Source organism: Rana temporaria, chromosome 5 (assembly GCF_905171775.1).
Source record: "Rana temporaria chromosome 5, aRanTem1.1, whole genome shotgun sequence".
Taxonomy (NCBI): Eukaryota; Metazoa; Chordata; class Amphibia; order Anura; family Ranidae; genus Rana; species Rana temporaria.
Window position 1 is genome coordinate 331,892,304 of NC_053493.1, and position 27,976 is coordinate 331,920,279.

General features: G+C 45.0%; 1 protein-coding gene across 6 annotated transcripts in view; it reads right to left on the reverse strand.

Moving 5' to 3' along the window:
• PDE7A (phosphodiesterase 7A) overlaps nt 1-27,976 on the reverse strand; it is a 127,858-nt gene that overhangs the window by 58,169 nt on the left and 41,713 nt on the right. For 2 of the 6 annotated variants that reach the window (XM_040354309.1, XM_040354311.1), the window contains exon 2: nt 21,383-21,427. The exons of 2 other annotated variants lie outside the window; for them this stretch is intronic. In XM_040354309.1, coding sequence (XP_040210243.1) covers nt 21,383-21,427 — 45 coding nt within the window. Of the gene's footprint in view, nt 1-574; nt 1,000-21,382; nt 21,428-27,976 lie in introns of those variants that run through there. 2 more of the 6 variants (XM_040354314.1, XM_040354315.1) reach the window with 2 other exon arrangements.

The following is a 27,976-nucleotide window of genomic DNA, read 5'->3' on the forward strand; positions in this document are numbered from 1 at the left end:
ATTTTCAAAAGAAAGTTCTTTCAAAATTCGACCCGTTCTTTAGGGGTGTCCTCTTTGTTGCCAGCGGTTTAGACAATAATGGCTGGGTGTCGAGTTATTTTAAGGGGACAGCAAATTTACACGGTTATATAAGGTGTACACTCACTACTTTACATTTTAGCGAAGTGTCATTTCTTCAGTGTTGTCACATGAAAAGATGTGAGCGGTGTACTCACTTTTGTGAAATACTGTATATAGGATCGTGTGCATGTGTATTTTTTTTTATAATATATAAAAATCACTCTGGCACAAAATGTTGCCATTGTTTAGATAGCCAAAATATAACGAGTGTTTTCCCAACAGCAGCACTAAGATGGAAGCACTACACTTGCAATATAGAGAACTTCTCTATAATTAGCTCAGATGATTGCTGTAGCTACCAAGTACAGTACAGACAGTTACATATTTCATGCACTCCAAAAGTGACCCTTAAAATAGGAACTTCTCCCCCCAAAAAACAAACTATTTTTATACCTACATAGAGTCAAACACAACGTGTCAAAGCTCTAAAAGAGGTGCCAAGATGTCTGCATACCTTTGAAGTAATCCACTTGACAAGTATCACAGCTATTGACCAGATTAATGCAATTCCCATCGAGTCACACAAAACATTGCATCTTGTCCCGCTCACAGCAGAAAGAGGCTTTTATGGCACGCTTAATGACAAGCAATCTGTGACATTAAACAGAATAGCTCCAAGTGAGTTGAGCTCTAAGCAGCTGCACCAACACAGAGTTCCTGTATGAAAACGCACTGGATCTAAAATACTGCTCTGGGACGGGCAACAAGGCGAAGGGGATCGCACACAGCTCCAACAACAGCCACACTTTGAAAGAGACGGAGCTCAACACTTCGCAAAATATACCATTAATTATTAGCTGAAAAACCGGTTGGTAGTAAAGGCCCTCCCTTTGTTGACTTTCTATTTAAATATACCTCCCTAAAGTACCCAGCTAGAGGTGAAACAGATTTCTTAAAATAATAAGTTCTCCTTTTAAAAAAATAAAAATAAAGAATACAAAGTGTCAGTTCACACCACATGCAGTCCAGTGCAGTGACTGGCAGGGAAGGGGTTAACACTAGGGGGCGCTGGAAGGGTTAAACATGTTCCCTGGAAGTGATTTCAACTGTAGATGGAGGGGGACTCACAAGGGGAGGTGACCGATGTGTGTTCCCAGGACAGAGGAACACACATCGGTCTCCTCATATCTGACAAGACCATGGATCTGCGTGTTTACACACAGATCCATGGTCCTGCCATGATTGCCCGGACGTCATATGACTTCCGCCCAAAGGGACAAGAGGTTCCTGCGGAGGTCATTATACACCAGGCAGGAAGGCATAATCAAGCCCCTACTAAAGAAACCTAACCTCGACCCTAAAGACCCAAATCACCGCAGACCTATAACAAGCCTGAACACCATGGCCAAGATTATTGAGAAAGCTGTAGTACAACAGCTACAACTCCATTTGGACACACACAAACCCTTGGACTCACTTCAATCAGGTTTCCGCCCAGGTCATGGCACTGAAACAGCACTTCTCAAAATATGGGATGATGCCCTCGAAGCAGCAGATGGCGTAGAATCATGTCTCCTGGTGCTGCTGGATCTCAGTGCAGCATTCGACACTGTAGACCACAAACTCTACTCATTCGCCTTAACCACTTAAGACCCGGACCTTTAGGTAGCTTTAACTGACAATTGCGCGCTCGCGCGACGTGACTCCCAAACAAAATTGGCGTCCTTTTTTCCCGCACAAATAGAGCTTTTTGGTGGTATTTGATCACCTCTGCGGTTTTTATTTTTTGCGCTATAAACAAAAATAGAGCAACAATTTAGAAAGAAAAAAAATGCAATGTTTACTTTTTGCTATAAAAAAATATTTAAACATTTTTTTTTCCCCCTCAGTTTTGGCCGATACGTATTCTTCTACCTATTTTTGGTATAAAAAAAAAAAAAAAAAAAACGCAATAAAGCGTTTATCGGTTGGTTTGTGCAAAATTTATAGCGTTTACAAAATAGGGGATATTTTTTTTGCATTTTTATTCATTTATTTTTTTACTACTAATGGCGGCGATCAGCGATTTTTTTCGTGACTGCGACATTATGGCGGACACTTCGGCCAATTTTGACACATTTTTGGGACCATTGTCATTTTCACAGCAAAAAATGCATTTAAAATGCATGGTTTACTGTGAAAATGACAATTGCAGTTTGGGAGTTAACCACAAGGGGGCGCTGAAGGGGTTATGTATGACCTCATCTGTGTTTCTAACTGTAGGGGGGTGTGGCTGTAGGTGTGACGTCATTGATTGTGATTCCCTATATAAGGGAACACACGATCGATGACGGCGCCACATGTGAAGAACAGGGAAGCTGTGTTTACACACAGCTCTCCCCGTTCTTCAGCTACGGTGACCGATCGCGGGACTCCAGCGGCGATCGGGTCACGGAGCTTCGGACCGGGTCGCGGGAGCACGCCCACGGCTGGGCACTTTAAAGAGGACGTACCTGTACGTGCTTGTGCCCAGCCGTGCCATTCTGCCGACGTATATGTGCAGGAGGCGGTCCTTAAGTGGTTAAAGAAGTAGCAGGAGTTACAAACGCAGATATACCTTGGTTCGCATCCTTCCTAGAAAATCGTTTCCAGACAGTAAAACTAGGAGCCTTCACCTCTGAAACTCACGCAATTTCTTTGCCGAGTCCCTCAAGGATCACCCCTGTCACCAGTGCTCTTCAACATCTACCTTCGCCCACTACTCAAAATCATCAGTAAACAGGACCTGTGCTACCACTCATACGCGGACGACACTCAACCCTAGTTTCGCATCACCGGGGAAAAAAAGACCAATATAACGGTCTAGAAAAATGCCTGGCATTGATCAATGATTGGATGACTGAGAGCTCCCTCAAACTCAATGGATACAAGACAGAACTTCTCCACGCAAACCGAAAGACAAAAGCTGTGATTTCATGGACATCACCCACCATCCTTGGACAGATGATAACCCCAAGCACCAAAGTCAAAAGTCTCTGAGTCATCTTCTCCCAGAAGAAGACATAGCAGTAGTAATTGGAACCATCATCAATTCCCGACTTGACTACGCAAACTCCCTCTATATTGGACTACCTAAATATCAGATTTTGCATCTACAAGTCGTCTAGAACAGGGCAGCCAGACTGGCGTCGGGGAAAAAACCCTGGGAATCCAGCACCCCTTCACCGAGGACCCTTTATTGGCATTACACCCCCAACCACATTCTCCGATCAACCAACCAAAACCTCCTCCACATCCCCAAGTCCCGCTACAAATCAAAGGGAGAACAAAGATTTGCAGTCCAAGGACCATGGCTATGGAACGCTCTACCCACAAACATCCGCATGGAAGAAAACCATCGGGCCTTCAGGAAAAAACTTAAGATGCATCTCTTCTGAAGGATCAGGACGACACTGGATGGAATGAAGCACCTTGAGGCGATTCAGTTCGCATTTGTAGCGCTATAAAAGTTATTCACTCACACACTCACGAAGGGGTTAAGGCTACCTTCACGCTGAAAGTGCTTTCACACTGGGGCGGTGCGCTTGCCTGAAAAGCAAAATCAGAAGCACGGCAACACAGCGGCTTTAACCCTTTCAGCCACTAGCGGTGGTTAAAAGGCCGAAAAGCACCGCTTTACCGCTAATGTGGCACGCTCCCAGTCTGAACGTAGCCTTAGTATTTCCACCGATACTGGCATTGGTGCAACGCTTCCAGAACGCGTCAGTTTTTGCCCTCTGTCCCACAAGAAAAACCTGACAGAGGGTCAACCCTTCTCAATTGTATCTGAAACTATAAATTCTAGATTGGGAGCTCTAATGAGCAAGGCCCTAGGATTCCTCCTGTATTGAATTGTAACTGTACTGTCCACCCTCATGTTGTAAAGCAATGTGCAAACTGCTGGCGCTATAAAAATCTTGCATATTAATAATACATTTAAGTTGATTATAACGTATTAAAACATGTATCCTATATTTTTTCACAGACTGAAGATTTACACATAGGATAAAAAAGAAAAGGAACAAAAAGGCAACCACACACACACACACACACACACTAGAGTAACTGGATTAGTCTTCTGGTTTGCATCTGCATTAGTGTCACTGAAGTGAAGAAAGACTTATCATCCTCTTTCTAGGACTCCTTCCCACCACAAGGACACCTGTCAGTCTTGGCACTGGCGTTTATCCATGTACAGACGATGTAACTGTGCGTAGATAGCTTGCCCAAATTAGGCCAACCTCACCTGCATTGACATCAGTGCTTACAATTTTGGAATCCAAATGGACAGAAATAGCTCCACTGCAGTGCATGGTATACAAACACTATCTGCCAAGCGTGTGTTGTGAAACAAGACATTTAATAGACTCCTGAAACTGTGCTAAATGTACACACGTCACGGTATGACAGGACTTCTCACATGTGTCACATGAGTCAAAGTGGAGTGTAAACAGCACTCAAAATTTACTGTACCCATAGTAATATAAACAAGACTTCAATTTACTATGCCGCTGCCGAGGTCCCAAACACAAACACACACACACGACTCAAGGTTAAATGTTTCCTTTGTGCCTGCATTATAAAAATAAAATGTGAACAGCGGTGCAAAAAAAGAGTGGTCTGGCACTTAAGACCCCTTAATATTTGTAGATCTGTCACTGCAAGACTGCTGTCTGGGTCTTCTGCAAGAATGTGGTTGTTTTCCCTAAAGCAGGAAGAAGGAGGGGGGGGGGGTCACAGAAAATGCTCAGAGAGGCCATGACTGCTAGTAACCTTGGAGGTAGTAACTGCTGTGCTGAAACTTCACAAGTACTTTGGCAAATATTTGGCTTTTGAGGAGAGAACAGATAAAAAGTAAAAAAAAAAAAAAAAAAAGGGTTCAAATAAAAAAATTAAAAAAAAACACCATTACAATAAATTATTGATGTAGCCCATCAGCTTTTTTTCTTCTTATCAAAGTAATCTGCAATCAATACTGCCGTTTCACAGTGACCTTCAAAGTAGAATTCTGGACAAACAACAAAAATCAATGTCATGTAAGCTGAAAAGCTCTAAAGACGTGCACCATTTGTTTGCACATACTCCCCTAACAACATTCACCAATTAGCTGCTGAACCTGCCAGCAAAACAGCCTAGGTCTATTTGCACCGACACCCACTGCAGATCGCAAAGGCAGTGCGATTTGAATACGGTGCATGAAACGCACATGGAGAGCGTGTCGCTGTCATACCTTGCGATCTGCAGTGGGTGTCTGTGCAAATGGACACAAACTTCACCGCACTGAACGAATGAGAATTGAACAGGAATGCTGTGTGGTTCCTGGGCGACTCATATGCAGTTCATAGTGTAAACCAGGGGTCTCCAAACTGCGGCCCTCGGGCCAGATGTGGCCGTTTGCTAGCCTTTATCCGGCCCTCGGGGCACTATTCCTCCCACTGATATGAGGCACTATTCCCCCACGGACACCAACAATGGGGCACCATTTCTTCCACCGATACCAATGATGGGATGCTATTCCTCGTACTAATAGGGACATGACTCCTACTTCTATTGACCACCAACCCTAAGGCCATATTTATTCTCACTCATGCTGGGCTTATGACATTTTCTGCCCCTGCTGGCCACAATCCGGCCCTCCTCAAGTCTGAAGGACAATAAACTGTTCCTTTGTTTGAAAAGCTTGGAGACCCCTGGTGTAAGCCAAGGCTTATTCTTCAACTTCCATTGAAGGAATCCAGCAGGTAGGTTTTTCCAAACATCTTGGAGAACCAACCTCTGATGTTCTGTGAATGTAGGCTGCCTAAAATTGTCTCTTCTGTAATCTCAGACACACTCCATAATGCTGCGATCAGGGCTCTGTGGGAGCCAAACCATCTTTCCCAGGACTCCTTGTTCTTTACACTGAAGACAATCCTTAATAACATTGGCCCAGATTCAGAGAGCAATTGCATCTGCGTAACCATAGTCACGCAGCGCAATTGCTTACTTGCCCCGGCGTATGGAATGCTCCTGATTCAGGAACCTCGATACGCCGACTGCAGCCTAAGAAATGACTGGCACAAGGCTCCTTATGCCGTCATATCTTAGGCTGCATTCTTACGCAGGCCGCTAGGTGGCGTTCCCGTTGTGGTCAGCGTATAGTATGCAAATTGCATACCAACGCCGATTCACAACCCTACGCGAGCCCTGCGTACGCAGTTTACGTACGTCGGTTTTTGCGTAAGGCTGCCCCTGCTACGTATACCCGTCTTTCCCGTGTCGTGAATTTAAAATTTAACGTCGTTTGCGTAAGTGAATCGTGAATGGCACTGGACGCCATTCACGTTCACTTTGAAGCAAATCACGTCCTTGCGACGTCATTTGCCGCAATGCACGTCGGGAAAGTTTCCCGACAGAGCATGCGCACCACGTTCGGCGTGGGAACGCGCCTAATTTAAATGATCCACGCCCCCTACGGGATCATTTAAATTACGTGCCCTTATGCCGGGCATTTTTGAGGAGCGCCCACGCAAATTACGTGGCTACTGCTTCGTGAATGAAGCGTAGCGCAAATAATTTGCGGGGGCGCAGGGCAAAAACGGGACGCTGCGCCTCCGTAAGAAATGCGCAGCGGTACCTGAATCTGCCCCATTGGCTGTATGTTTAACGTTGTAGTCCTGCTGTAGAATAAATCTGGGGCCGATTACACACGTTTCCCTGGCTGACCACTGCGTAAACAGTCTTCAACGTTGCCCATTTCTTTGTGCTTCTTCAAAAAGGAGCTTGAACAGCTTATCTTGTAAATATCAGTCTGCTTTTTTTTTTGCCTGGGGAGCCCTGGCTGCTGTAGTACAACTACCCTGTGTCTTGTTGTGCTCAATCTTGCCATAGCATATGACCTGTGACATGAAACACAACCTTAGTAGCAGAGTTTGGCTGTTCCTCATCCAGTTTTAAGCATCCTACATAGTTGTTTATTTCAGTTAAGGACCGTTTCAACCTACATATGAAATTAATGATCATTAGCACTTGCTTGGTATAAATTGGTTATCAATACAAAAAAAAAAAAAAGATGATTTGAATTTCTGTTTTACTTCCGTTTTGTTAATTGATAAAAAAAACAAATGTATTGACACTATTACTGAAAGCATTCTTCCGTTACAGTAATATATCTGGGGTTTTTTTTCCCACTGACAAATTTAGTGCAATATTATATTGCTAGGCACAGCTGTGTGAATGGGCCCATAGGACTTCTCTACTGCTGTGTACAACTATACACTGTACATGGTGTTAATGTGAAGGAGTCCTTATACTCCAAAGCGTTTGCATGCAAATTGGAGATGAAGCACTTCTATTATTTAGAATACATTGTGGATATTTTTTTCCCCATTGAAGTGCATCTCTGTGATTACTCTGAGAATTTCCCAACAATCTACTGCAGATCTCTGTCCCCATGGATAAAACTGCCTGTGTAGCCCTTGTCTACAATCTGTAGTGCTACAAGCATGGTCTTGATCCTCTGACTGCACAAGCATAAGAATTCTGAGCAAGAAACTGTCCAATTAGGGACGTTGTACACACACACACACAAACTAAAACTACACCAAATAAAACCTGCACTGTGCCATCTGATAAGGCAGAAGTTATTGATGGGACAGTAAATAAGATACTGAAATCTGAAATTGTTGAATATGTCAAAGATAAAGACTTAAAAATAGATAAAAATCAATCATATAATGTACTTGTAGTTTCTAGTTTTTGCATGTTGTTTCCTGCCTCTGCTGTACAGAGCCACAGAGCCAATACATGGCAGTGATATAACATGTGCTGCATTGATGCATTCACACAATTTCATAGTAACCATGAGAAAAAAAGTTCAGGAATAATACTTTATTAGTTTGTTTAGCAAATCTTTGTACACTACAAACTGCACGATTGAATCGGTTCCGATATCGCCGTTTTACTAACCCAGGCGGCTTATTATTCTAAATAGGAAACCTTAATTTTGTTTGCAAATATTAAAGATTCTCACTACCAGCATGAATAAGTCCTCACATTTAAAGAGCACCTGTCATTTCAGATCCATCATGGCAACGCCTGTTAGCGGGCATCCACTCACCTGCTGCCGCCACATCCCTCACCTCGTTGTGTCACTGCCGCAACACTAGCCTTCCCATTAACCACTTGACAACCGCCCATCATTATATGGCGGCTGTTTGAAGGGGGAATACTTTTAGTTTGGCACAAGCTGGATGCCGAGTGAGGGAAAGATTGTCCCTGCTCTGCTCCAAAACCATTGGATGGTGGAAGCGATGTCAAAACGTCACTTCCGCCCAATGGTCTTAAAGGGGATATTTTTTTTTTATTGCAATTTAGTGTAAATGAGATCTGAGGTCTTTCTGAACCCAAATTTCATATTAAAGAGGACCTGCGATTTTTTTTCTCCCTTTCAAGGGATGTTTACATTCCTTGTAATAGGAATAAAAAGTGACCCACATTTAATTATTTTATTTATTTATTTTTTAAATAAAAAGACAGTGTAGAAAAAAATAAAATGCGCCCTGTCGAATAGAACGCAAACGTAAGTCACGCCCCATATGAAAACGGTGTTCAAACGCCGTGATCGTTTGGGGAGGTCTAGTACTAGAATTATTGCTCTCGCTCCAACTCAAAACCGATAACCTGTAGCCACTTTTAAACGTCGCCTATGAAGATTTTAAAGGGTCAAAGTTTGTCGCCATTCCACGAGCGGGCACAAATTCTGAAGCGTGACATGGTGGGTATCAATTTACTCAGCGTAACAAATTATATTATATATATGTATAAAAAAGGCTAAACTTTACCGTTGTCTTATTTGTTTATTTTTTTAATTCAAGAAAATTTGTTTTACATACACACACACACACACACACACACACACAGTGGGAACGGAAAGTATTCAGACCCCCTTACATTTTCAGCCATTTGCTAAAATCATTTAAGTTAATTTTTTTCCTCATTAATGTACACACAGCACCCCATATTGACAGAAAAACACAAAATTGTTGACATTTTTGCAGATTTATTAAAAAAGAAAAAAACTGAAATATCACATGGTCCCAAGTATTCAGACACTTTGCTCAGTATTTAGTAGAAGCACCGTTTTGATCCAATACACCCATGAGTCTTTGGGAAAGATGTTTTTCACACCTGGATTTGGGGATCCTCTGCCATTCCTCCTTGCAGATCCTCTCCATTTCTGTCAGGTTGGATGGTAAACGTTGTTGGACAGCCATTTTTAGGTCTCTCCAGAGATGCTCAATTGGGTTTAAGTCAGGGCTCTGGCTGGGCCATTCAAGAACAGTCACAGGGTTGTTGTGAAGCCACTCCATTATTTTAGCTGTGTGTTTAGTGTCATTGTCTTGTTTGAAGGTAAACCTTAGGCCCAGTCTGAGGTCCTGAGCACTCTGGAGAAGGTTTTCGTCCAGGATAACCCTGTACTTGGCCGCATTCATCTTTACCTCGATTGCAACCAGTCGTCCAGTCCCTGCAGCTGTAAAAACACCCCCACAGCATGATGCTGCCACCACCATGCTTCACTTTTGGGACTTTATTGGACAGGTGATGAGCAGTGCCTGGTTGTCCACTCATATCGCTTAGAATTAAGGCCAAAAAGATCTATCTTGGTCTCATCAGACCAGAGAATCTTATTTTGCACCATCTTGGAGTCCGTCAGGTGTTTTTTTAAGCCAACTCCATGCGTCTTGCACTGAGGAGAGGCTTCCATCGGGCCACTCTGCCATAAAGCCCCAACTGGTGGAGGGCTGCAGTGATGGTTGACTCTACAACTTTCTCCCATCTTCCGACTGCATCTCTAGATCTCAGCCACAGTGATCTTTGGGTTCTTCTTTACCTCTCTCACTAAGGCTCTTCTCCCCCGATAGCTCAGTTTGACCAGCTCTAGGAAGGGTTCTGGTCATCTCAAAACGTCTTCCATTTAAGGATTATGGAGGCCACTGTGCTCCTAGGAACCTTAAATGTAGCAGAATTTTTTTGTAACCTTGGCCAGATCTGTGCCTTGCCACAATTCTGTCTGAGCTCTTCAGGCAGTTCCTTTGACCTCATGATTCTCATTTGCTCTGACATGCACTGTGAGCTGTAAGGTATTATATAGACAGGTGTGTGGCTTTCCTAATCAAGTCCAATCAGTATAATCAAAACACAGCTGGACTCAAATGAAGGTGAAGAACCATCTCAAGGATGATCAGAAGAAATATAAAAGGCCCCTTTCAGACGTGCGGACCGTATGTCCGCTTTTTCATCCATCCGTTTGCGGATGAAAAAGGGACATACATTGGTCCCTATGTGATTGCGGATGTCAGCGGATAAACATCCGCTGACACCTGTAATCACCCGCCTCCGCAAAGATCCGATTTTGGACGGAAGAAAACCCTATTTTTTCTTCCGTCTGCGGATCGGATGCACACGGACACACGGTCCGTGTTCATCCGATCCCCCATAGGGGACAGTGTGCGGGGACCGCCCTGTCAGCCGACGGCTCAGCAGGGATTTACGGAGCGATCCCCGCTGAGCTTACGGACACACGGAGGCGGTTCATTACTGATCCGCCCGTGTGAAAGGGCCCCAAGAGTTATATATAAGTGTCACAATAAGGGGTCTGAATACTTAGGACCATGTGATTTACGTCCACAGAATGGCACGGACAGGCAGAAGGACGTATATATACACGTCCTTGACTTCTAGCGGGTGGGGGGTCCGGTCGGGACCCCCCCCCCCCCGCTGCGTGCGGCGGGCTCCCTCGGGGAGCGATCCGGGACGACGGCGCGGCTATTCGTTTATAGCCGCTCCCCGAGGCTGAAGCACGGGAGAGCCGTATGTAAACACGGCTTCCCCGTGCTTCACTGTGGCGGCGTATCGATCGAGTGATCCCTTTTATAAGGGAGACTCGATCGATGACGTCAGTCCTACAGCCACACCCCCCTACAGTTGTAAACACACACTAAGTGAACACTAACCCCTACAGCGCCCCCTGTGGTTAACTCCCAAACTGCAACTGTCATTTTCACAATAAACAATGCAATTTAAATGCATTTTTTGCTGTGAAAATGACAATGGTCCCAAAAATGTGTCAAAATTGTCCGAAGTGTCCGCCATAATGTTGCAGTCACGAAAAAAAAAAATCGCTGATCGCCGCCAATAGTAGTAAAAAAAAAAAAAAAATTAATAAAAATGCAATAAAACTATCTACTATTTTGTAAACGCTATAAATTTTGCGCAAACCAAATCGATAAACGCTTATTGCGATTTTTTTTACCAAAAATAGGTAGAAGAATACGTATTGGCCTAAACTGAGGGGAAAAAAATTATATATGTTTTTGGGGGATATTTATTATAGCAAAAAGTAAAAAATATTGCATTTTTTTAAAAATTGTTGCTCTATTTTTGTTTATAGCGCAAAAAATAAAAACCGCAGAGGTGATCAAATACCACCAAAAGAAAGCTCTATTTGTGTGGAAAAAAGGACGCCAATTTTGTTTGGGAGCCACGTCGCACGACCGCGCAATTGTCTGTTAAAGCGACGCAGTGCCGAATCGCAAAACCTGGCCTGGGCATTTAGCTGCAAAATGGTCCGGGGCTTAAGTGGTTAATAAATCTGCAAAAATGTCAACAATTCTGTGTTTTTATGTCAATATGGGGTGCTGTGAGTCAAATATATTTTTATTACGTTTTACAAAAAATAATAGTACAAACAACGTTCAAATGTCCGCGAGACAAGAAAATACAATGCAAATCCCACCGTCTACCCTCAGCAGGGAACATCAACAAACTCAGAGGCTCCGCTGCCTACGAGGAGCGTACAGTGTCATTCCATACAAAGGGCAGTGAGGGCTTAGACAATTTACATAGTACGACACTTGACTCATTCACCTGAAATTTTTAACAGAGAAAGAAAAGAAGGGGAAAGAGAGCAATAGAGGATAGAGAAAGAAAAGAAGGCAGAGAATACATAGAGAAAGGAGGGACCTAGAAGACCACGGCATGTCAAACCTACATGATGTAATCAGAAGTACCAAATTTTTTTTTAGAGAGTCTGAGGCAGAGTAGTCAATCCAAAGGAGCCAGAGGGTCTTGAATTTGTCCAAGGTGTCAGTATCAAGGGCCAGCATCTCTTCCATGCGCATAATATCGTTGACCGTTGAGACCCACAAGGCCAGGGGGGGAGGGGGGGGGGGTCGTTTTCCAAAACATAGGGATAAGCTGCCTCGCGGCCGACAGGAAGAAGGAACGCAACAAAGTGCGTTTCTGGGAAGCTATGGAGCCAGGAAGCATGGACAATAGAGCTATCTCTGGGGAAGGCGTCAAAGGCCGGTCGTATAAACTACTGTATATGGCAAAAACCTGTGACCAGAGGGGCTGAATGGACTGACAATCCCACCATATGTGGAAGTAGCTACCATCTGCCGCTCCGCATCTCCAGCACGAGGCAGGCACGGATGGAAAAAATCTTATGTAAAGATTGAGGGTCCCTGTACCATCGGGAGATGAGTTTAAAGTTTTTCTCCTGGGAATAACAGGAGATTGAGGATGTGTGTGTAAAATGGTAGGACTTTTGCCAGTCTACCAAGTGGAATTCCTTTCCCAGATCAGAGGACCACTTCCTTGTGTAAGAGGGGGGTTGATCATGCATCAGTGTGTGTTGTAGCGTGTATATGGTAGAAAGTGAATGTCTGGGTGTTTCTGAGAGAGAGCACAGCTGTTCGTACCCCGTCAGGGACCTATGGGTTTGGGAAGATGAAAAGAGGTCAGAACAGAAGGAAGATATGCGGAGGGCTGTGAGCCAATTGCCTTGGGAAATTGGCACTACAGGAGCGCCTGGAGGTGGGGTCTACAAAAGAGCATGCCACATGCCAGGTGGGGCGGGAGTAGGGGCCCACCTAATTGGAACCCATGCCTTGAGGTAGAGCGGGGTTGTCAAATAAAGATGTGAGGGGTATATGAAACAAATATTATATATATTATACATTATATTTGGGGGGTTTTCTAACTAATTTTCTAGCAAAAAAAATATTTCCTAAAACACCAAATCTCTAAAAGAGGCTCGGTCCTTAAAGCGGTGTTTCACCCTAAAAAACAAGTTTCTAGCATGCCATCAAGCATACTAGCGCGAGCTACGGAATGCCTTTCTTTTTTTTTTTTTGCGTCGTACTCACAGTTTAATCCTGTAGTGAAGTTTCAGACTCCCCGCGGGGAATGGGCGCTCCTATGCACAGGGAAGATGATTGACGACCGGCTATGGCGCGTTACGCTTCCCGAAGATAGCCAAAATAGGACTTGCCTCTTCACGGCGCTATACGGTGCCTGCGCACAGACATCGGAGCTGACTGCGCAGGCGCCGTGAAGAGGCAAGTCCTATTTCGGCTAACTTCGGGAAGTGTGACGCGCCATAGCCGGCCGTCAATCATCTTCCTTGTGCAAAGGAACGCCCATTCTCCGCGGGGAGTCTGAAACTTCACTATGGCAGTAAACCGAGTACGGCGCCAAAAAATAAAATAAAGGCGTACTGTAGATGGCGCTAGTATGCTTGATGGCATGCTAGAAAAAAATATATATATATTTTTTAGGGTGAACCCCCGCTTTAAAGTGGATGTAAACCCAATGTCACAATGCAGAGTATAAGATTCCCTATCATCTGTGCCCAGTCTTGCCACACAGAGTTAATCCAGCGCTGAGCAATCCTCTTTTAATGTTCAGTGAAAATGAACAGAATTCCAGATAAAAACTTGCCAAATTATAAAGTCCGTTTCTCTGTTCTTGCTTTGTGTTACAGGTTATTTACATATCTAGAGCTTGGACATGTTTATCATGTTATGTTAATCATAATATGAGGTGATCCAAAGTTAATTGTATATTACCAGGATATGTAAATAACCTGTAACACAAAGCAAGAACAGAGAAACGGACTTTATAATTTGGCAACTTTTTATCTGGAATTCTGTTAATTTTCACGGAACATTAAAAGAGGATTGCTCAGCGCTGGATTAACTATGTGTGGCAAGACTGGGCACAGATAGGAAATCTTATACTCTACATTGTGACATAAAAAAAAAAAAAAAAAAATGTTTGGGTTTACATCCACTTTAAGTGGTTAAAGTGAATGGGACTGCTGACGAGTTGAAGAGAAGCCGCTGTGGGACAGAGATGACAGTTACTCTTTAAAAATTATGATTTAAAATAGAGTCGATTTAAATAAAGCCTTTTTACTAGTGTATTTAAAAATTGGGATTTAAAATCAAATCCATCCTGCCTGGTACGATCCATGAGTGGTCCTGCTGGCATTACCCAGTACAACAAATTCTTTGTCCAAGAATGGTCGGCCAGTGACTACTGTTTGGGTGTTCTGACAGCTGCTGGGGCCGGCTGTTAGAATACAATAGCCAGCAGGGGAGATTCATTATATCTGCACTATTTAGCTCAGGTATGGTCAGCTTAAAGGGTTTGTTAACCCTCCAAAAAAAACAAAAACATATTATAATAAATATATATTTTGATCCCGTTTCTTTAAAGCATGGTATACAGCACAGTGCGTGTGTTGTGCAATTTGGCCCCCTGTAACACCTATAATACCTATCTGATCCTGCCAGCTATCACTTCAGGAGAGGAGATCAGCGGGTAGTCAGCTGAGCGCCGATACCGCATATTTTTATAAAAGGACATCCACTGGGAATCTTACTGTTCTATAGCAGAGGGAACTATAGCAGAAAACGTTTTACCTTCAAACACTTTAAGGTTTACAGAGCCTAAAACATACATATATTATACCAATGCATTTTACACTGGAGGAAAAAAAACATAATTTGTGTCAGTAGCATTCCAGGCAGTAAATGATTAACGTCCTGTCTGGACAGCATTATACCTACATATTAAGTTGTAATGTTTACTCTAAGTCATGGGGTGAAGCAATATGATGTGGCCTTTGATGACCTTAATTATACAACTGTGTGTTCAGAACGTTAAAAGGCTATATACATTGTATGTCTACAGTAGAGACAAGTACAAGGATTAGATTTCATTAGTCAACCTGTCAAAACAACCTATGGAAAAATTGTATGAATCGAGTGTAAACCAACCGACACGCTCACATTACTTCAAGGCAAGCAGGAACTGCTCAAATAGAGCTGAGAAACACTTCAGGTGTTCTTCACATCTACCGGTAGGACGAGGAAGGCAGTTTCTATTATTTGTGGATGACCTGCTTACTACTAGTGAATCCATTGAAGGATACAGCAAACAGACTTTCCCAAGCAAAAATTACCACAAAGGCCGATTGCATTTAATTGGCGCACCTTTGTACACAGAACATGGGAGAAAAAAAACAAAATCAAGGCCACTGAAACTTTTTGAATCTATGAGCCAGCTTAAAAAAAAAAAAAAAAAAAAGTTATGAGCCAGATTTTTTTTTTTTGTTTAACAGCTTTAATTTTCAAACGACAAAACCCCTTCTCTTATGTGGGCTGACAAAAGCCCAGGTGCCAGGACGCAACATCCATCCGCCGAGACGACCTGGGATTTGTCGAGCCCTGTCCTAGAGAATAAAATAGTGGTAGTTGACATTTATGTTACACGATATTACTTCAAAAAGGGCAATTAAAGTTAATTGTAGGAAGCACAAAAACACAATAAAATTTAAAAATTGTTTGGCAAGATAAAAGCGGTGGTTGCATTGAGTAAATGGATATCACACATGTCAAACCTTAAATTTGCGTGTGTGCGTGAAATAGCGACACATTTCAGTACCCTATATTTTCCACAGGCAACGCCTTAAAAGACTCCTATAGGTCATTTAGTTTAGCGTTACCAATGGGGCCTGGTGCTAGAATTATTACTCTCATTCCGGCGTGTGTGGGGATATGGAACATGTGTATCGCAATCAACTTTGTCAGTCATTGCCCCCCCGCCCCCACACCCCTGGATGCGTGAGTTTACATTTGTACATGTGCATGTGCATGTGCAGGGGGTCTCAATTTCTTTTGGCGGGGGATGTTATGTGCTTGCAATATAAATATTTTACAATTTAAAAAAAAAAAAAAAACTTTTTTTTAAAAAATTTACACTTAAATCCCCCCCCCCCTCCCCCCATCACATAGGGGGCAAAAAGTCCTGTGTGATGATTTTATTTGGCGACAAGTTCTCTTTAAAAAGACACACATCTAAAAGACCCTGGATGTCTCCCCTGTGCTCCACTGAATGTAATGCATTGCACATCGCACTGCATTACATTCTTTCCCAGCCTTGATGGCTGGGGATATCGTCAACATCACTTCCGGGTCAGCAACAAGGATGTGCATCTGGGTACGCGTCAGAGATGCCCGCTTCTCTTCGTCATCGCCATTGAGCCCATGGCAGCCTTGATCAGAACGAATCAGAGGGTGAGGGGCCTACAATATGGGGAGATCCAGGAGAAAATTATGTTGTACGCCGACGACACCATGCTCCTTTTGGGTGACACTGATGGCTCCCTGAGGGAGGCTATGGAAGTGGTCGGCAGGTTTGGGTCCTATTCTGGCCTAGTCATCAACTGGACCAAGTCCTCGCTTCTATTGTTGGATGATGTCCCAGGCGGTGGGGAGCGGATGATTCACAGGGTACCGGTATCCACTGGATTTAAGTATCTTGGTATCCAGGTTACCTCTGAACCGCGTGATTTTCTTGCACTCAATTTGACGCCGTTGCTGAATAGAATTAGAGATAAGGTTAAGATCTGGTCTCGCCTTAGGATGTCCCTGGTAGGCAGGGTCAATCTTATTAAAATTATTTTTATGCCCCAGCTCTTATATATCCTGCACAATACCCCTGTGGTAGATGTTCAGGATTATTAATTCCCTTTTCAGGACCTTTATCTGGCAGGCCAAGTCCCCTAGGGTGAAGTTGGAGCAGTTTCAGAAGCCCAAGACGAAGGGAGGCCTCGCCCTCGCCCTCCCTAATCCTTGGGTCTACTATTTGGCGGCTCAGGCGCAACACATCGCCAGGGTTATGCCAGAGGGTCAGGTTCTTGAGGGTGGCGGGGAGCAGTCGGATCCCATTAGGGCCCTGATGTGTTATGCCACTGGCTTCGATAGCGTACCTACTGGTATGGAGGCCCTGGCGTATGCATTATCCAATAAAAAGTTTCCCACATATGCGCTGCTGCAAAAAAATTGGAACAAAATTAGACAGTTGCAGGAGGTGGAGGGGTTCACAGGTTTCAGCCCGATCTGGGAAAATAGGTACTATGGAGGAGTTGCTCTCATTGGACTGTGGGGCGCGGTGGAGAAGGCATGGTGTTACGCTTCTGAGACATATTTTTGTTGCAGGTGAGCTGATCCCCTTCCCTGAATTGAGGGAGAGGTATCGCCTTCCACAATCTATGTTCTTCCATTACATGCAAGTTGAGACATGCTGTGGTGGCACAGGCAGGGGAGGCCCCGTGGGTTCTTTCGAAAGCGCCGATATTCAAATTTATGGCCGAGGTGTCTCAGTTTAAGGGTTTTATTGCTGACGCTTATTCATTGATTTTAAATATCTACTTAGATGACTTTCCCTTGGGGTGTCCACGAAGTGGGAGAGGGACGTGGGGACCTTCGAGGATGAACAATGGGAGGAGGCACTTCAGGCAGTGCAGTTGTGCTCCCCGAATGTGGCCCAGCGGTTATCCCAATTGTATATTGTTCTTAGAGTGCATTACAGACCCGTCAGACTATTTAAAATGGGGATAAGGTCAGACTCCAACTGCACTAGATGCGCAAGGGACCATGGCAACCTAATTTATTTACTATGGCGGTGCCCCAAGCTTCATTTATTCTGGTCAGGGGTCGTGGCTCTTCTTAACAGAGTTTATCTGACTAACATACCTGTTGACCCGAAACCGTGTCTTTTTGGAATTATAGATGATGATATGTCAATGGACGATAATAGCAGGCAGGCCATATTGAGAGCTCTGTTTCAGGCCCGTAGGCTAATCCTTCGGCATTGGAAGGCAGTTGATCCTGCAACGTTGAAGGAATAGATTACTCAAATGGGTGACACCATAAGAATGGAGAGGTATGTCTATCAACATAGGGGTTGCTCGAGAAAATTTGAGCAAGTGTGGGCCCCATGGTTAGATTCCCCTGGCTTTTCCCCGGTAGATTTGGTCATGGATAGGTTGCTTAGATAGATGGGGGGGCAATCAGCCATGGGGGGCAGTCAGAGGGCGGGGAGTTTAATCCATTGGATTTATCGTTTGTATGTGATTTGGGGGATGTGTGTACTCCAGTGGGGCTAGTGCCTTTTAAATAGTGGCCTCGGACTGAGGTTTTATATGGAAGTCTGCTGTGCTTTATGTGTGAACTGTCATCTGCACTGGTGGAATGTTTAGGTGATATATTTCTGAGCTGTGTACTTGCTGTGATTTTCTTTTCCGTTTAAAAAAATGTTGTTTTTCTCAATAAACATCTCCGATTTATAAAAAAAAAAAAGAAGTGCATCCGCTCTCCTCCTTCCACCCGGCAGCACCCATTATGGCGGTCCCCGGGCCCGCAGAAGGACAAACGAAGCTGGGGATACATAGCGTGGAAGCATTCAGGCAGCTGCCCGAATGCTTCCATTCAACAAGTAAAACCTGTGCCTGGTGCCAACAGTGGATGGGCTGAAAAGCGCGCAGGCTCCAGGATGCAATTGCTAGTCGCAATGTTGACCTGGCACCTGGGGATTTGTCGAGCCCCAAGTTACCTTTTTATTATTATTTTTTTGGCAGCTTTCCTTGCAATTGAAGAATAACTATTAGGAAGGAGAAGTACAGACAAAGCTCATTTGGTTGTACTTCTCCTGTTTACAGGAATGCAGTTCATTCTTCACTCCTGTGACTCGTTTTCAGCAGACAGTGGGCTAAAGCTTGTTGTCAGCCGATGTGCAGGTCCAAGCTCAGGCAAGATCACAACAATAAAGTCAGGGTCTGCTCACATGCCTGGAAAGGCACCTGGCTCAGCCTCTCAGAAAGCCACTAAGAGCCTGACCTGGCCACTCCCACAGGACAGCTCTCAAATGAGCAGGGGGGGCAGAGCAGAGAGCTGCTGATGGACAGCTTCTTACCCAGGGAGCTCTGAGAACAGAGCAATCCGTGGCATTTGATCACTCGGTTCTCAGTCTTAAAGTCGGGGGGGGGGGGGCAGATGCAGCAGCATCAGTTTCATGCTGCATCCACCTACGCAAGTATGATTCTGAAAACAAAATAAAAAAGCACAATCTTTAAAAGATACAAAAAATGTACCTCAAATGGTCAAATAGGTGTCCTTGCCCTGATCCTGTGTCAGAAATATAATTTAATGTGATGGTTGAAAGTACTATGGAAGAAAAGCTTTATTTTATTTTATTTTAAAGCAGGGGGAGGGAAATAGTACAGGGCTCTGTGTATAAAGGAGTAGAAAATGTAATAGTCATTTATAAATTTTCTTAAGAGCCTTGGAGTTGAGCATGTGCACCAGGTACATATTGGGTACCTGGATGGTAGTGTAGATTTATAGTTTGTTTTGATTTATTGTATATTAAAAGCAGAGTTCCATCCAATAGTGGAACTTCCTTACTTGCGCGGGGCCCGATCGCCCCGGAAGTTTGTTCCCCCTCCTACTTCCCCTGCCAACGGGCCAATAAGAAAGAGCAATGTGCTTCTCATATGTGCAGTAGGGAACCGGCTGTGAAGCCGAAAGACTTCAATGCCGGGTTTCCTTTCCAGGAATGGCAGCGGCAGCACCCAGGAGTCGATTGGAAGATCAGCTGTGATGCCGACATTGCAGGCTCCCTGGACAGGTTAAGTGCCCTAATTAGGATTGTCCCGATACCAAGCATTTGCGCGAGTACTTGAACGCGCAAATGCTCCCGATACCTTTGCCGATACATGGAATCGGCAGGCAGAGTCAGCGACTGGAGGGCGGAGAGGGGCAGAGAGCGGATAGCAGAGCAAAGTCCTCAGGCGGGTAAGGGGGTGCAGCCGCATCATTATCTATCTGTTACCAGAGCCATCACAGTCGTTAAATGGCGGATAAGGACCCCCCCCCCCCTGTTCCGCGCAGGTGCAGTGCTTGCGCAGTATGAACCTTTTCGGAACCGCCGAAAATAGCAGAAGATGTAGAGCCGAGCGTCAGCTCTACAAAGAGCCTGGTCAATGACGATGCCACACGCTCCCGATGCTAGTGTTACTCTGCAAGGGGCAGGGGGTGATACAATTAAGTTAAGTACACCTCTTAGCGCAGTACAGGGGGGTCCTTATCCGCCAACACCGGTACACTCACTGTCCGTCAGTGATTGAAAATCTGTAATGCCCATCTTGGTACACCCTGCACTCGGCCACAGTAGTTCGGGCTGGGTGCAACAAGATGTCCGCTGCTGCTTTGAGGCCGAGTGCAGGGTGTACCAAGATGGGCGTCGCAGAGGCAGCATAGAAAAACAAATCCTCTCCTGCCTAAGTGCCTGTCATCAGAAGCTCAGTGACATTAGCGCCATCCAGCAGTGCCCATCCAGCCGTCAGTGCCACCTATCAGTGCCAGCTTTCAGTGTGTGCCACCTATCAGTGCCCAGTGCTTGCCACCTTCGTGCGTGCCCATCAGTGCCATCTATTAGTGCTCACTCAGTGCCACCTAATCCCATCAGTGCCCAATAGTGCTGCATATTAGGGCCTCATCTCATCAGTGCCACCTATCAGTTCTCATAACTCAGTGCCACCCATCAGTGCGTGCACCCAGTCAGTGCCACTTATCAGTAATGCTTAATCAGTGCCACACAAATTGACAAAAAAAAAAAAAAAAAAGGCTTTGTATGCTGGGTAACAGACCCTACGTTCTAAATGTTTTCCTCTTACTGTGATCAGGTATACATCTCTCTGCTTTAAATTATTCTCAACAATCCATCTTGAAATGCTTTAGTGTATAGACACATGGAAAAATAGACCATCAAAGTAAAAAAACCAAGCAAACATTTCCCATAACCTATCCCTGCAAAATTTAATTGGAAAAAATAAAATCTATACATATGATTTGGAGCATATGGCTTACTAAAACATGATGTCAGTGTGTTAAAAAAAAAATTCATGCTGATAGATTCCAAAAAAACATGCTGGTAGGTTAAATGGAACTAGTATGTACATGTATGCATGCGGGATGGGGACCTTCGGGTACAAGTTTAAAGGACAGGGACATACATGAATGCACAGTATGCAAGTCAGTGCATAAACGTTTGACTCAATATAAATATCTGTGAAAAATTGGTGTGCAGTCATGCCGATTTAAAAGGTTCAATACAGTTTTAAATCACTGACCTGGGATAAATAAGGTGAGATGCCTTCACATAGAGCTGCACGATTCTGAAAAAAAATGAGAATCACGATTTTTTTGCTTAGAATAACGATTACGATTCTCTCACGATTCTCGGCGTAACATCTTTCACATTATACAAAAACTTTACTGTTTTTTTTTTATTATTCATTGAAGTGTATTCTTTTTGCGACATAAAATATTGCAACAACTGCCATCAATTTTATTCTCTAGGTCTCGGCTAAAAACAAAACAAAACACACACACACACTTTATATATTTGGGGGTTCTAGCAGAAAATACAGATTTTAACTTGTAAGCAACAAATAGCAGAAAAAGGCTAATGCCGCGTACACACGATCAGAAATTTCGACAAGAAAACCATGGATTTTTTTTCGACTGAATTTTGGCTCAAACTCGTCTTGCATACATACGGTCACACAAAATTTCGACCATCGAGAACGGTGACGTACAACACTACAACGAGCTGAGAAAAATGAAGTTCGATGATTCGGAGCATGCGTTTTTTTTGCATGTCGGAATTGCATACAGACAATCGGAATTTCCGACAAGAACTTTTCGAGCTCTCAAATTTTTATTGGCGGAAATCCAGACAGAAAAATTCCGAAGGAAGCCTACACACGGTCGGAATTTCCAACCAAAATCTCACATCGGACTTTTCTTGTCGGAATTTCCGACCGCGTGTCCGCGGCATTGGTCTTTAAGTGGTTTAACTGACTTCATATACAGATCGAAGTTCATCCCTATGATCTAAAAGCAGGGGTCTCTAAACTTTCTAAATAAAGGGCCAGTTTATTGCCCTTCAAGGGGGGCCAGAATGTGGCCAGTGGGAGAAGAAAATGTCCTGGCATGAATGGGATTAAACAATGCCCCATTATTGGTATTGGGGGAGGAATAGTACCCTATCGTTGGCGTAAATCGGAGAAATGGTGCCCCATTGTTGGTATTAATGGGAGTAATAGTGCACCATCATTGGTATCAGTGGGGAGGATGGTGCCCCATCATTGGTGTCAATGGAAATAATGGTGCCCCATCATTAGTGTCAGTGTGAGGAATAGCGTCCCATTGTTGGCATCAATGGGAGAAGTAGTGCCTCATTATTGGTATCAATGGGAGGAATAGTGTGCCATAGTTGGTGTCAAAGGACTAGTGCCGCAGTGCGTGTCAGTGGTAGGCACTATGCCCCACTTTTGCGGATAGTGGGGGGGGGGGGATGATGTCCCAAGGGCCAGACACAAAGTGAACACAAATCCGGCCGCTGGGCCACAGTTTGGAGACCACTGATCTAAAAACGAACTGATTGTTACATTGTTATTAGTCATCTCTCAGTGCTAAGCAATGTTGATAAACTTTGGAGGATTCCCCCCCCCCACCCCCCTTTTATGACAGCTGTGAGTGAGCAGAGAACGGCTCTGCACTTGTTGCATTAATGAATCGTGGAAATGCCAAATTAAGATTGTGAGGAGGGGTTGAATCGAGATGGCAGTATTTTCAGGATTGGAATCCTCTACCCAATGTGTACAGCTATCGACTACTCTGTCCACTTTGAGGCTGGGTTCACACCTATGCAAATTTCCCCGCATCCAATTCTCATGACAGGAGATTGTGACCACCTCTCAATAGAGCTGGTTCACACATCCTTGGAGCAGCTGCGAAGTGCATTGCACAGGGGTCCTGTGTGTCTTTGACTTTGAATTCAGGCAAAAGATCGGAGAGCAGGGGTGCACTGGACCTCTGTTGTGAGTCGCATGCGCATTAGGTGTGAACCCTGCCCACAGCTGGGTTCTTGCTCTGAAAACTCATCTCTTTAGTGCAGGGTTTGACAAATTTGCTTGGAATCTAGGAGCCAGCTAAAAAAAGTTAGGAGCCAGAAAATGCCCCCTGCCAAGCTCGCTCGCGCGCAGAAGCGAACACATATGTGAGTAGCACCCGCATATGTAAACTGTATTCAAACTACACATGTGAGGTATCGCCATGATCGTTAGAGCGAGAGCAATAATTCTAGCCCTAGACCTCCTCCAACTCAAAACATGCAACCTGTAGAATGTTTTAAACGTCGCCTATGGAGATTTTTAAAGGGTAAACGTTTTTTCGCCATTCCACGAGCAGACACAATTTTTAAGCGTGACATGTTGGGTATCGATTTACTCGGCATAACATCTTTCACAATAAAAAAATAAATAAAATAAATTGGGCTAACTTTACTGTTACTGTATTTTTCCCCAAAAAAAGTGCGCTTGTAAGACCGCTGCGCAAATACGGTGTGACCAGTGCTTTAAGTGGGCCAAAAGAGGTGCCGGTACTCTATTAGGCGCCGGTGCTCCCCCCCCCCCCCAATACTGATCATGAAAATACCCTTAGAAAGTACCCTGAAAAAGAGCTACTGTAGTGTGTGTGTGTGATGAGGGGGGGGGGGGGGGGGGGGTCTGATGTGCAGGGGGGTACTGGTACAGAGAGGAACGAATGTGTGTGTGTGATGAGGGGGGGATCTGATGTGCAGGGGGGTATGTGGAGCGGTCCGGTAGAGTGTCACACTGTGTGACACTGTCCACCGGACTGCTCCACATGCCCAGCAAATGCAATACTGTGTTCAATTAAAGAAGTTCTATGACCTAAAACTTTTAACCCCCGCTGTGCCTGGGCTGTAAAACTATACAAAATAAACTTTCACTTACCTGCCTACGATCCCCCGTTGTTCCGATATCGCCGTCCCGTTCTCAGGTCCCGGTCTCTTCCGCTTCCTGCGTGTCGGCGACTCATAGTGCGCTCAGCCTATCAGCGGCCGCAGCAATGTCCCGTCGCGGCCGCTGATAGGCTGAGCGCACTATGAGTCACCGACACGCAGGAAGCAGAAGAGACCAGGACCTGAGAACGGGACGGCGATATCGGAACAACGGGGGATCGTAGGCAGGTAAGTGAAAGTTTATTTTGTATAGTTTTACAGCCCGGGCACAGCGGGGGTTAAAAGTTTTAGGTCAGAGAACTCCTTTAATTATATCAACTCCACCTGCCCCAGTGCCCATGCCTACTGCCCAGGCTGCGCCAGCAATACTGACATGCGGGGTGTGCCCAGGCAGCACATCCTAATTACTTGTGCTCATTGCTGTCCCTGGCACTCCCTGCTAATTCAGCCATCGATACAAAAGTCCAATTCTTCACACCCCCAGTCTGCAGCTATTTAAAAAAAAAAAAAAGATTCTCTGGTACTAGGCCGCTCCCCCCCCCCCCCCCCCCAGGCCCCCACTCCCCGTTCCAAGCAATCCGATGCCGCTCGGCTCCTTACCTGCGCAGGGCCACGGTCGGTCGATGCAATGCTGGTAGGTCTGCTGGCGAGGTGAGGTGACTCCGGACCGGCGGTGGATGGTGGAGCGGAGCCCCCCCCAGGGGCCGGGGAGATGTCGGCGGCTGTCGGCTGAGGTGAGGAGGTGAGCCAGACTGAGACTCACTCCCTCCTCGTGACACACATTGCTGCAGCCTCAGGGCGGGCGGGACTCCAGGCCGCAGTGATCGCTCCTCACAGGCGCGCGGAAAGGAGTTGACGTCACCTAACGTGAGGTCAACTCCCTGCCTGCGCCTGCCTGAGCCGTACTCTGCACACGACCCGCCCCCCTCCACTAGCTGCCCAGCCAATGACATTAGGAAGGAGAGACGGCCAGCTCTCCGCTGCGCTCCGGTACCGGAAACCCACGTACTGGGCGCACGGAGAGGTGCTGGTACTCTCCAGGGCAATTTTCGGAAGTGGCGGTACTGAGTACCGCCGCGTTCCGGCCCACTTAAAGCACTGGGTGTGACAGAAAGTATTGCATTGACCGACATTTTATTCTCTAGGGTGTTAGAATAAAAAATATATATAATGTTTGGGGGTTCTAATTAGAGGGAAGGAGATGGCAGTGAAAAAAAACACATTAGAACTGCTAGAACTGTTTTACTTGTAATGCCAAACAGCCACCACAAGATGGCGCCAGATCACAGAAGGCCGCAAAGGTGCGGCCTCAACTACCAGCGGGCGCGCACGGAGACACAGGATCCTGTGTCTCCGTGCGCCCCCACCTCCCCCGCCGGTAATTGAGGCCGCGGCTTTGCGGCCTAAGCTTCCTTTTGTGAAGGCCGCAAAGCCAATGCCTCAATTACTGGCGGGCGCGAGGTCACAATTTGTCGCAATTGCGACCGGATTTTGTCAAGCCCTACTTTAGTGTGCAGGATGTCCTGTGACAGCTCTTTGGTCTTGCTCATGATGGGGAGGTTTGAATGTCAGAAAGTCACACACACACACGAGTTGTCACACACACACACACGAGTTGTCGTTAGGCGCACCTTCTTAAATTGACAGGACCAATCTGTGTACCACATGAGCACATACCGTAGCCGGTCTGTGGGATCCAGAATTATTGTTTTTTTGGTAGGGGGATCAAATGCTTTTTTACTCTCTGAACTGCAACTACATTTTTAACATGTGTTTTCTGGAGATATAATATAATATAATATAATATATATATATTACACACAAATAAAAATGATAGACCCCCTCATTTCTTTGTAAGTGGGCAAACTTACAAATTCTGCAGGGGATCAAATAATGAATGTTCCCCAAATGTAGCTGCAGCTACATAAAAAAAATGTTGTTTATGTTTTTTTAAACCACCAGCGGCCTCACGTGTTGAGGGAAATTATTTGTTTGGGCCAAGCTGAAAAAGTATAGCGTGCCTCTCCAACTAGGGGGAACCCAAGAAAACCACACTAACAATTTTGCAGACCAGCCCAACTTTAGGAAAGTATATATTTAAAAAAAAATATCCACCCTTGCAGTTTTTTTTTTTTTTTTCGGACAGATTGAAATTTCATTTGATGGTAAAATGTTAATAGATACCGGGATCTCCAAGACCCCTTCACACTGAGGCAGTTTTCAGGTGTTTCAGCACTAGAAATGGCCTCCCATGCATTGCAGCAAGTGGTGACAGTGCGCTTGCGTGACGTTCGGAAAAGTCCTGCAAGCAGCAACTTTTTTTTAGCTGTTTGGGAGAGCTATAGATGGCGCTTCCAAAATGTACGGACGGGCAGCAATTCCAAGGCTTCACAAAAAGCACCGCAAAAATGACCGCCGCTACAGTGTGAAAGGGGTCTTATGAAAAAAAAAACTAGCCAAAAATAAATATTTTTTGAAAGTCACTGCATATTTTTATTCCATTATGACCCACCAAAAACAAACACTATTTATTCTTTGTACCTGTAGAACCAAAAAACAAATAGTACACATTTTTTGGTACTAAAATATAAAATGGATTTACCTAAAAATGCACTGACCCCCCAACTAAAGGACACTGCTCTGCTTAGACTTGCTTTGTTGTCTGTAGCGCAATCTGCACCTGGATCGTTCGAACCGCAATAGACTGGCAGTGAGGAGGCATTGTATTACCTCTTCAATGCCCATTTTAATGCCATAGTTACTGGACCACCGCGTGTTGTGTGTGGTTTGCAGTGCAGCACCATTCACATGTATACAAGCACGGATGTGGAATGCACATCTTCGGTTCGCTGCCTCAGCAGCAACAGGGGGAGCAGTAGAAGGGCAGTAAAAATGCAGCTCACCTGCTGGGTTTTATTGCCCCCTCAATCACAAGTGTGATTAAACTGACACACTGGCATGAACACTTGCTAAACTAGATCAAGCCCCGATCTAGTTATCTTCCCCCCACCCCAGACAATCCCCCCCCCAGAGGAGAAACACAGGGACATGCCATCACAGAAATCATGTGACTGAGCTGGTTATCCTAGTTCACAATCATCAGTACAAGACCTAGAGCTGTCAATAACAGCTCAGTGATCAAGAGCGCTTCCAGCACACACACAGGACACAGAAATAAAGCCCACTTCCTGGACACTGCATGTTATATATGTGTTTATGTGATCACGAAGAGGTCCAACCTATAGATATATGCAAAGAATGGTCTTAAAGTGTTTTTTTCAAGGCAGAAGGAAGGCTTTTTACCTTTATGCATCAAGGTAAAAAAAAAAAAAAAAAAAAACACACACACACATCTTGATGCAGCTGCCCATCCAGTATAGACACTCCCCCTTGCCCGGGCACTTTGATAGACAGATCACCCGTCCAATCCTGGGACGGGTGATCTGTCTTTCAAAGTTTCTGGGCAAGGGGGAGTGTCTATACACGAGAGGCGCGGCGGGGAATACACAGCTATTCAAATGAAAGCGGTAGGGTTCCTCCAGCGCAAATTAACTAGATGTCGGCAGTGGCGGGGGGACGGGGGACTAGGCAGCAGCAGCTCTCCTCTCCTCCATACGAAGACTGCTCTGCTCCGCTCTCCGCCCCCTTTCCACCAGCTCACGAAAAAAAAAAAAAAAAAGAAGTATCGGGTCAGGCATCGGGAGCATTTGCTCATTATCGGTCCCGATACCGATACTAGTATCGGGACAACCCTACTTGAAAGCAAAAAGCAAGGGTCTGGAGGAGGACCAGAGGAGGGCCGCAGGAGAGGTGCGAGGGCCACATAAAATGGCATAGAGGGCCGGATTTGGCCCACGGGCCTTGTGTTTGCCACCTCTGCGCCAAGTCATTTCAT